The 11,684-nt window shown below is 35.1% G+C and overlaps 1 protein-coding gene across 1 annotated transcript; it reads right to left on the bottom strand.

Moving 5' to 3' along the window:
* Positions 1 to 967: 967 nt before the first annotated feature.
* On the bottom strand, positions 968 to 1,999 carry LOC134477570 (olfactory receptor 51T1-like). Its single transcript, XM_063255662.1, has one exon. The coding sequence runs from the start codon at positions 1,973 to 1,975 to the stop codon at positions 968 to 970; it is 1,008 nt and encodes a 335-aa protein (XP_063111732.1). The 5' UTR covers positions 1,976 to 1,999.
* Between the last annotated feature and the right edge of the window lie 9,685 nt (positions 2,000 to 11,684).

Genomic DNA, 11,684 nt, shown 5'->3' with positions numbered 1-11,684 from the left:
CTAACATCATATCAATTCGGTATCTGAGATTACTTCTTCACAAATTAAATACTCTTAATAAAGATAGTGTCAAGGTTTCTGAACAGCATCAAAGTCACCCTGAAACTCTACATTAACAAGTACAATGGGAGTGGGTGCAGCCAACAGCGAGATGCAAACCAGCAGGTGTGTTTGACAAACGATCCAGTCCTAAGGCCAGGTCAGCTCTGAAACCTAAACAATCGAGTCCGACATAATCTGTTTCTGCTCCTCTAGATGGTTTTTCAAGGCTATTGAAATAACTGTAACCTATTATTTTCTCCATCTTACACTTTGCAATCAGAATGAACTATGGAATTAAAATCAGAAATATATTAGAATATTTAAATAATAAAAAAATAACAAAAGGTAAGATGAACATCTATAATGGACCTATTGGAAACATAAAACAGCAATTAGAACTTTAAAAGTACCACTGTTGCTACAAAAAATGATTAAGATAGAATTACGGTCAGTACATCTCTCTAAAAATGACTCTAAGAATGAAAAACAGAGCACAGGATTTTCCAAGTTTCCAATTACAAATGTCTATCTGTGTGTCTTTCCACACACATGTAACTTTCCCTTTACCAGATCAGGGAAAAATTTTCATTGTCTCCTAAAAAAATAAAAATTTAATGTCAGGGAAAAACAAATCTTACTCAATTGAATATAAAAATAAAATTATTATAATTTGTGTCTTGTCAAAGAATTATTGCTTGAGCAGATACATTGTTCCAATGGATTAAAATGATTTTAATGTATTTGTTTTAAAAGTTTGAGAAACATGTAAGCAATTCGTTTGGTTTTGAACTATGATGTTTTTTAATCTCTTTCATAAACTGAAGGAAAAGTTCTTCTCACTCCTGTGATCCAGTTGGACCATCCTCAGTCCCCACAATGTCTGTGGAGGACACTGTCCCAAATTTCTTCCCTCCTTAACCATAATTTATGTGCTAGAAGTTATACCCCTTCGGTTCCACCTTCCCCAGAGTCTTCTCACTTTGGTGTCCCTTAAACTTTTGAACTGGAGCAGCTGCACGATGGCCTGACGGATCACTCTTATCTTCAAGCTGTAAATGATGGGGTTTAGCACAGGTGGTAACAGCAGATAAATATTGGCTAAAATGCTACAGATCACTCTTGGAGTGGAACTGAAAAGGCGGTGGGCTAAAGACAGGCTGATCATTGGCACGTAAAAAACTGTAACTGCACAGATATGGCAGACGCAAGTGCTGAGGGCTTTTTGTTGCTTCTTTGGGGTCACGATGCTCAGAACAGTTCGAAGGATCAGGATATAGGAGAAAAGAATGAACAATAAGTCAGTGCCATTCAGGTAGAGCTGAAGAAACATCCCCCAAAAATTGGTGAGCCAAGCGTTGGAATACGCGAATTTGATCACATCTGGGTGGTAGCAAAATGGATGGGAAAGTTCGTGACCTCCATGGAAAGACACACTGATCAAGGCCAGAGCACAGGGGAAAAAGAAAACTACTTGCCGTAGGAACACAGTGAGTGCTATCACCAGGCTCATCATGTCTGTGAGGACAACAGCATACTGCAGAGGGTTACAGATGGCCATGAAGCGGTCAAAGGCCATGGCCACCAACACCGAGGACTCCAGGAAGGAAAAAGTGTGCACAAGGAACATTTGGATGAGACAAGCTTTAATACTGATGTCCCGGGCATGAAACCAAAGAACCCCAAGCACAGTGGGAAGGGTTGTGATGGTCAGACACAGATCAACAACTGAGAGCATGGAGAGGAAATAGTACATGGGTTTGTGGAGACTCCGCTCTGTAACAATGATGACCAAGATCATGCTGTTCCCTAAGAGGGCAACCGTGTACAGGCAGCAGACAGGAATGGAGATCCAAACATGCACGAGTTCCAGCCCAGGGAAAGCAGTGAGGAGGAAGCTGGAGGAGGAGGATGTAGTGTTGTTGAAAATTAACATGGTGAGTGGAGGACACCCCTGAAAGCAAACACAGTAATGGTAGTATTTGTCATTGGAGCTTTATTGGGAATCCTAAGCCTTTAATAAATCCTTCCCAAATCACACAATTGTGTCTCTTTATTTAAAACTTTTGACCTAATCTCTACAGAGATTAGGTAATTAGAGCTATCACATATGCCTATAGTGTCTTAGAATTTTCTTATTAGATTCTGGCCCATTTCACTGCCTCTGGTTTAGGTATATTTCAAGTTCGTAAGCATTGACTCTTCAGGCTCATTCAAACATTATATTTCAAACCAGTCTTGACTTCAAAAAAGAAATGCTTATAGAATTATATCACACAGATGCCCATATTCCAGCCAAATGGCTCTCACAAGAACAAACTCATAGGGCTTTTGATTAAGTCTCCAAGCTATATATGTGAATCGGATCACATCTGGATGATCAAATAATGGAAAATAATGTAAAAAGCACATAAAAGCCACTAAGCTGAGAGGATTTTGAACCTGTTTACTGTGGGTGAACTGTCTGAAAAAAATCTTATCCAGATTTCCAAATACTGTTCTGGAATAAATGACTTCAAATGTCCTGATTTAGTTCCAGGAGGTCTAGACAAAATACCTTGTGCCATTTTGGTTTCTACCTCTGTCATGATATTTTGGTAAGGTCATGATGAGAATTTAATGATTCACTGTGAAGAACACACCCTGCTTTATTGCTACTTTACAATGGGACCATGAACGATTGCATTCTTTTATGTTATCGTGAGGACACAGGAATAAATTCTGCACTCTTCCTTGTTTCTCATTCTTCTCTTGATGGTTGAACCAGTTGCATCAATTTACAGAATTATTCCAAATTCATGAATTTCCTTCTTTTATGACATAGCTATGTCCATGCTTGAATTTCAGGCATGGCACAAGGCATGGGAAATATTCCACAGTATGTGACAAGTGAAATTGAATTAGGAAATAACAAAAAGAGAAGATCTAAGAAATAGACAGATGGATGTGGGCCCACAAATTGAAATATTAGGTCTCTTATTCTGTGATACCTATCCAGGAATTTTTATGTAATACAAAATTTACTGTGCAACACAAATATTAATTTATGCATGCTTTTATAACATTCAGTATTCCTACTGGATCATATTTCTATATCCCATTAGAATGCCCAACAGGGAATAAAAACATGTTGCTCATCAGTTTTTCCAAAAACACACAATGATTGGCACATTATGCATATTGCTATATTTTTACATGACAAAGGATGGAGAAATACATTAAGATTACAGAAATATGGACTCAGCCTGGAAGTTTTGAGGAAATGATGAGCCATGGGAGATTACCTCTCTAGACATTATAGGGTGTAATTTGCTATCATTGGGAGAACAGAGAGTGTATACTAAGAGAAAAAGAAAATAGTATTCCTTGCATATATCATACATTTTGCTGATCTATTTATACATACTTTTATATAATCCTAGAAAAAGTTCCAAAAAGAGATTTTTCTCTTGTTTTACAGAAAACAATGGAGCAAAGTCATTTATATCCAAGGCAAATGAATACATATTCAAAACTCAAAACCAGACTTACTAAATCCAAATTCCATTATATTTTACTAAATTTCAAATCCTCAGAGAGGCAAGCCACATGAGATAATCTACATGGTTGCATGTTGTGAGTTCCTGTATTAAATAAAATTCTATTCTATTGTATAAACGTGATTCAAGAAGAGATAGTTATAGTAAAAGAAATGATGTGTCTTCATGGCTCTTTAAAGAATACTGTGGGTTCCAAATTTACTTGAAATATGTGTCACGAATGTTTGCATTACATGTACTCCAGTGTGCTGGTGTGTGGAAAGGGAACTTGGAGTGGAAAAGTCATTCATAATTAAATTATAGATAAGGCACGTACTAATTATGCTCTGTTCTTTAAAACATGTCTTGCAAAAGACACAAAGAACATGGGTGAGATGAGTAGGAAAAGAGAAAGTGGTGGCTCATTTTGCAGCTGGAGATTGTATGCCTCATGGAATGGACATATGTAGCCAAAAAGAAGAGACAGGCTCTTCTCTCTATAAACTTACACTCTGGACTCAATTGTAGGACAACACACTAATTTCAACAAGTTTTTTGCATACATTGCTAACTAACCAGAACAAAAAATTGGACTAGAGCATTCTCACTTCAGTTACAAATCTCCATCTTGTTGGTCTGGAGAGAGGTAATATCTGCCCATACCTATACATAATAATTTAAATGAGACCCCCACAGTTCCATACCTTAGTGATTCAAGTGTCAACATTCTCACTTTCTGGCATCAATAATGATATAGTCTCACCCTCATCACTTCCAACCTTTGCCATCTATGCATTTGTCAACTCTAATTCTGTTCCTCCATAACCCAGAACCTGCTCTGACAAACCTAAGACACATTAAACTGCAAATTCCCATTGCTAAATCTTCATATCACTTGTGCTTGGACATTTAATTTGATTCCCAGTAGGGAGATGGAATTGATGCTTATATTTAGGTATGCATTTGTCATCTCCTTTTTGTTATTGGAATGTGACATGATTGAAATTTTGGTTGTGTTTCATGCTGCAGTGCTACCTATTAAAGCAAGATCTGGAAGAATAGAAAGATTTAGCCAATAATACTAACTGCTTATTGTGCAATCATGGTCATAGGAAGAGAGTTCTAAATTTATCTCCATTTCTATTTCCCCTTTAGTTTCCTTTTTGTCCTCTATTTCCCTATTCCAATATTTTCCAGCATTGCCTGCACTCAACTATATTTGAAAAACTTTAGCCAATAGTTTCATCTTTTATTCTTCCTCTATCTTTATATCATCCCTCATCCTTTAGTTTTTTCCTTCAAGTTCGTACCTATACATGTAGTCTCCTTACCTGTTCACATCAGCAGAAAATACCACCAACTTCTCTTCAGCCCCTTAACAGAGTAATAACTAAAGAGGCTCTCAAATTGGAGCTTTATAAGCAGCCTAGTAGAGTCAGTGGGCAGTAGGGAGTATTCTTGATTAGTTAACTATGCTGATTAGAGCAAGAATGATGGTACCCATATGAGTATGCTCCTCTGCAATATCTCAGAATAAGCTTCACACTCTGCTTCCAGGCCCAGGAAAAAACTATCTATCAAAGGCCTAGAAGCAGAGCCTTGGCCTTGGGGGCTGATAGTAATAGGTGTCTGCAGAAACAATCTGTGTGTGTCAGATAACTACATCCATCACTCTCTACGCAGCCTTAGGCTACAGATTCTCAGCCAGGGAGGCTACCTGAAAGCCATAGATAGGTTAACTGAGAGGCAGAAAAAACAGTCCTTTTCTCTTATTCAATACAATTTCTTCTTAGCAGATATCATTATCAGTCTGGCCACTTTGATATCCCTCCTCTCACACAGGAATCCTTTATAAAAACTCATTTTATTTGAGTCACATCTCCAGCCTATCTATGTTGTAAGCCTAAGTAACCCAACATTCAGCAAAAACATTATATATACTTACATAAATACTATATGTATCATATATAGTATATATTATACATACTCAAATACAAATATATATATATATATGTATATATATATATGTATATATAATATTACATGTATAGGTCAGAAATTACACTACACCTTTTAAATACAATTTTGTATTCATTCATGGACAAGCCTTATAAATTACAGGCCAGTACCATTGAAAAAAATAATGTAAAAGCCTTCAAAAAATACTATGCAACTGACTCCAACAGCTCCTAAAAAGATTGTAAACTATAACCAAATAGAATTGATTTCAGAGATGCAAGGATGCAAGGATGCTCACAGAAAATCAGTGCAATACATCAACAAAATTAATGATCAAAACCGTATAATCTTTGTTTTTATAGGGAAAAATTCAAATACAATCCAAATTTCATATTCCATTGTTTTAAAAATATTTCAGTTGTATGCTAATTTGTTTTATTTATAGTCATATTTTGTCATGGTTGGGAAAAAAGCTTGTGTAACGTGTGTGTGGGTGTGTGTGTGTGTGTGTCTTCTTGTTTGTAAAAAGTATTTTTGGTTTATGCTTTGTACTGAATAACCTTTATTACTTTATGAAGGTTATTAGCACAATTTAGGTGTACACAGTGATCACATTCATCATAGGGAATTCATACCTATACATGATATATTCTGTTTTCTCTTTTTTTCCCAATCCCCTCCCATTCTTTTAATTGCTCTTACCCTTCTTATTTAAAAAGATTTATTTCCAACTTATTTTTCTTTTATCATTTGTTCCTTTCCTTTTACACTCACCATTATCTAGTTCTCTTTTTTGAATATTTCTTCTTACTTCAGCATCTTATTATGCACTTTAATCCTTATTTACCTTTCAGTTTTTCACATCAAAGAAAGACTATTTATTTCCCTTAAAAGTATGGTCTCAAGATATACCCATTTACCTAGAAATGTCTCAATTTATTCTTCTTTATGGTTGAGTAGTGTTTCATTGTATTAAAAATGCATCTTTTTTCCGATTCCTCAGTTTCTAGACATTTGCATTGTTTCCCAACATTTAGCTATTACAATCTGTCCTGCTACAAACATGGATGCACATATGTTACTGTTGTATGATGTTTTCAGGTCTTCCAGCAAAATACCCAGAAGGAGAATAACTAGATTGAATAGCTGCATCCTAGTTTTTGAAGAATCTCTACACTGAAATCCACAATTATTGTACCAGTGTATACTCGCATCAGCAGCGGAGAAGGGTTCCTTTTTCTCCACAGCCCTGCAAGCATCTGTTATTATAAGTTGATTTTTCAATAACTGCTATTCTTTCTGTAGTGAGATGGAATTTCAGCATGTTTTAATATGCATCTCTCAAGTGACCAGCAATGTTGAACATTTTTATATATTTATTTGACATTTATATTTCTTCATCTGAAAAGTATGTAGTCATCTCAGTTCTAGTAAAAATGGCCATACCCCAATATAGCTATACAGATTTAGTGCAATCCCGATGAAAATATCATTAGCATCCTCACAGATATAGGTAAGACATCCCTAAAATTCATTTTTAACCAGAAGAGACCTAGAATGGCAAAAACAGTCATAAGCAACAAAGGCAAAGCTGGGGACATCACAATCCCTGATTTAAAATTATACTACAAAGCTACTGTAATTTACAAAAACAAAAAGCAATGTGGTACTGGAAAAAAAAAAAAGCAGACCTAAGAATTAACAGAACAGATTAAAAGATGCAGAATCCACCCCAGATGTACTCAGTCATCTTATCTTTAAAAAAGGGGCCAAGCATGTTCACTAGAAGAAAAATAGACCATTTAATAAGTGACTCTGGGAAAACTGGCTTTCTACATGCCAAAAAGCAAAACTAGATCCGTATCTCTCACCACACACTAAACTAAAGTTGAAATAGATCAAAGATCTAAACATTAAAACAGAAACACTAAAAATGCTGGAAAAGAGAATAGGCAGAATGCTTGAAGACATAGGTGTAGGCAAAGATTTCATGAACAGGAGACTAATCACATGGGAAATACTATGTAGAATCAACAACTGGGACTTCAATCTATTAAGAGGCTTTTGCACAACAAAAGCAATCACCAGTAGAGTGAAAAGAGAACACATAGAGTGGGACAAAATTTAGTTAATCATCCATCAAACAAAAGATCAACTACTAGAATACATAAAGTACTGAAAAATAATTAGATACCCTAAAATTTAAAACCTCAGTTCAAAAAAGAAGAAATAATTGGAAGACAAATACACAGTGTAATAGTTATTGTTATTATCCTATTATATGGTTATGATAATTTGCTTTACTTTTTCACAAAAAAAAAAAAACAAAGAAAATGCTCCCTCACTTCCAAAAATGCATATCATCATCTCGATAATTATAGGAAATATTTTGGTAGATGCAGAAAAAGTATTTGATGAAATTCAGTAAACTTCCATGTTTCTTTAACATTTTAAGTGTAGAAGAAATATACCTCAACATAATAAACCCTATTTATATAAACCAAAACAAACATTATACTAAACCAAGAAAAACTGAAAGTTTTCTCACTGTGATCTAAAACAACACAAAAATGCCTAATTTTACTGCTTATATTTAATAAGGACTTGGAAATACCATCCAGCAAGTTGGAAAAGAGAAAATTAAATTATTACTGTTTGTAAATGATAAGATCTTATATAGAGAAAACTCCAAAAACCTTACCAAAATTATTAGGATACATAAATTGAGAAAGATTGCACCATACATCAAAATACATAAAATCAGTGCAATTTAAATAATTATATCAAACATTATGAAATAAAGAAAACAATTCCAGTTATCATGACCGCAAAGAATAAAATAGGAATAATTTTAATGAAAAACCTGAAAATCTCTACAATAAAAGTCACAAAACAATAATTAAAAATTGAAAGAAATATTAAAATATTGAAAGTAATTTGCATTCATCAATGAAAGAATCGATATTTCAATATTGTTAAAATGTCCATAGGACTCATAGCAGTATACAGGTTAGGTAAACTTCCTGTCAGTATACCAACAGCATTCTTCACAGAACTAAAAAAAGAAAAAAGAAAAGAAAAGAAAAAGAAATAAATATTAAAATAAAAAATGCCAACATATCAAACAGAAAAACCATGTTATACAAAAAAATACAAAACAAGAGGCTGAATTCAAAATATACCACAAAGTTGTACTAATCAAATAGATATGCTGTTGATGTAAAATTCATACATAATACAGTGCAAAAGAATGGACAACCTAAAAGAGGTAAATAGGTGACTATCAGATGCTGGAGAGAATAGGAGAGAAAAAATCGGGAAAGGTTGACCAGTGACTACAGTTAAGTAGCAGAATTTCTCGAGTGTTAGTGCATAGTAGACTATTAATAGTGAGAATGCAGTATACATTTGTCTAGAAGAAAGGATTTGAAAAGAGAGCAATTGCAAATACACATAAAGTCAAAATGAAAAAAGAAAATTTCAAGGTCTGTTGGCTTAAGAAACACCAGCTTGATGAATAAAAGGAAAATTGAGAGTTCTCAGGGAAGTCAGGATGGCAAACACCAGGTAAACAGTGGGACTAACTGATCACCCCTCAAGAGATACTTTCCAAAGTAGCTGTGAATTTCTAGTAGCATAGCATTGGCCCTGGACATCGCTATGGGTGTGATCCATCTTCATAAGTGCTGTGAGTGTCAGTCATCGGGAGGACAGATACCAAAGTAATTCTGATCTGAGCTGGATCACAACATTAGCACAGATTTTAAAAAGTAATCTTAAATTTTTCTTATGCCTCCTACATAACTTATTGTATGTAGGATAGTTTATGTGTATTATTTTAAAACCTCACAGAAATTGTAGTAGGGGGTGAGTATAATAGATGAAAATATCCTAGCTTGCCATGCAGTGGCAGAAAGATTGGAGGGAAAAGGAAGTAAAATGTAAGGGCTCTTGTTAACAATAAAGAATACAAACACTGTGGGAGAGGAGGCAGTGCACAGAGATACACAATAAGGATGAGACAGAAAAATAAATAAGAATTATTTCAGAAGGAGAAGAGAGGACCCTAGATATTCAATAAAAGCAGTAAGAAGAAAAGATTAAAAATAGGAATTTAACAGAGACAAAAGGAGAAGATAGAGTAAAACACATTCATTCAGGTTAAAAGAAAAAAAAACATCAGAAGCAGTAAAAAAATGGTACACAGCAGTAATCACAGCACTCGAGAGGCTGAGGCAGGAGGATTGCCGTGAGTTTGAGGCTACCTGGATTACATAATGAATTTAAGGCCAGCCTGCACCACATGGCAAGACCTGTCTCAAAAAAAGAAAAAGCAGCAAAGACAAAAGGAAAAACAAGAATTGATTACATGGTTTAAAAAATAGTGTTACTGTGTTTCAGAAAATTTCTAAGAAAAACATCTAGAAAGGAAAAGCCAATTGATTATTCCCAATGTGAAGTCATCAGAATTGCTTGCAATGAGGTTCAATAGCCAAGGGAAGTGAAGAACTGTCTCAAGTTTATCCTTCTGTAAAGCTGAGAAGTACTCCATTGCATTAAAAAACAAATGCAACAACTCCACATCTTCTCTATTCAGTCATCAGGTGATAGGAGTTTGTACTGTCTGTAAGATTTTGCTGTTACAAACTGTGCTGCTGTAAACATGGGTGTGCATACATCACTGTGGTGTGATGTTTGTAATTATTTGTAAGATATTAAGAAGGGGAATAGTTGGGTTAAATGAAATCTCCAGTTTTAGTTTTTTGAGCAATCACATTCTGATTTCCATAGTGCTTGAACCAATCTACAATCTCACCAACAGTAGAAAAGGGTTCCCTTTACCAACCCCACCACACCCCAGCATTTCTGGTCCCTTCTAATCAACAAATCACATGACTCTTTCTCAATCTCCTTCCTCTTGACTTCTTTGAGTATACTTCAGATATTTACAGTTCTCTGCTTCTAATCTTTTCCTAATTTCATGGCACCTTCTTGCTTCTCCTCTACTTTGGTTTCCTTACCTGCTTTCAGCACTTCTCACATAATGTGGACATGTCTCAGGTACGCCTCAGTGTTTCTCATTTGTCTTTGTCACTCTGGTCTTCTTTTTACTTTTTGTTTTCTTGCATTAGAGAATAAGTACAATATTTATACACATGCCCAATTCATTTCAGTTAAGAGTACAGTCTCAAGGTGCATCTGTTTATCTAGAAGTGTCTCGTTTATCCTTCTTTAAGGCTGAGAAGTACTCCATTATATTATATAAGGAACAGCTTCTTTCACTTTCTAACTGTTAAGTTACATTTATTTAAATGATACATAAAGAAAACATTATATGTACATACACCCTCAGATATGTTTCATTTCTTTCTATTGAAAACATCCAAGATCCTCTCTTCTAGGTTTTTGAATCTATTACAATGATGTACTGTATGTCTCCTGTTTTTAACTAGCTTTACATAATCTCTGTCTGGAGTTTTACTATAATTTAATAAACACACAGGTCAGATTATTCCAGTTCCAGGAATCCTCACCATGTCTCATCATAGAGGTCAATGTTGGACAGTTTCTAGATTCACCTCCAAAATGACCCTGAGATTTTCAGTCTGGTTCTAATGCTGATCCCAGGATGCTCACATTCCATTACTAAAATCAGAGACTGAGGTAGACAGAATCACAACACGATTCATTGAATTTAACCTGGAAGGACTGCTACTATGATCTACTCACAGCAGCACGAGGTCAAAATCACTAAACAAAAAAGATCAAAAGCACTACAACAAATCAAAAGGCAAATTGACTCTGGGGCCACCTTACGTGGGAAAGCAGAAGGTATTTCCCACTTCTGCTGTGATCTTCAGGCACTTAGAAAGCACTCGTGCTGGTTATGTGTCAGTTTCCAACTTTCATCTGTGCCTTTCCTGGCCCTGATTGTGCATTTCACTGTTACCATTACGGAGCACTGTTCCTCACATGTGTGTGTGTCTATGTATAGATATATTCTAGCAGTAATTTGTAAATTACAAAAGTATAATGCATTTTAAAATCTGCACTTCTTGAAACTATCTGCAGGAAACTGATATTCTTCTTTTTTTCCAAATTATCTTAGCTAAAACTTTGTTGTTTTGACTTTGTACATAAAATGTTGTGCTCCAGTTTCACTATAGA

This window comes from Cavia porcellus, unplaced genomic scaffold, assembly GCF_034190915.1.
Source record: "Cavia porcellus strain 051 isolate PalLab524CR breed Dunkin Hartley unplaced genomic scaffold, mCavPor4.1 scaffold_9, whole genome shotgun sequence".
Classification (NCBI taxonomy): domain Eukaryota; kingdom Metazoa; phylum Chordata; class Mammalia; order Rodentia; family Caviidae; genus Cavia; species Cavia porcellus.
The sequence above is the reverse complement of the archived record's forward strand: the minus strand, read 5'-3'. Positions and strand labels throughout refer to the sequence as shown.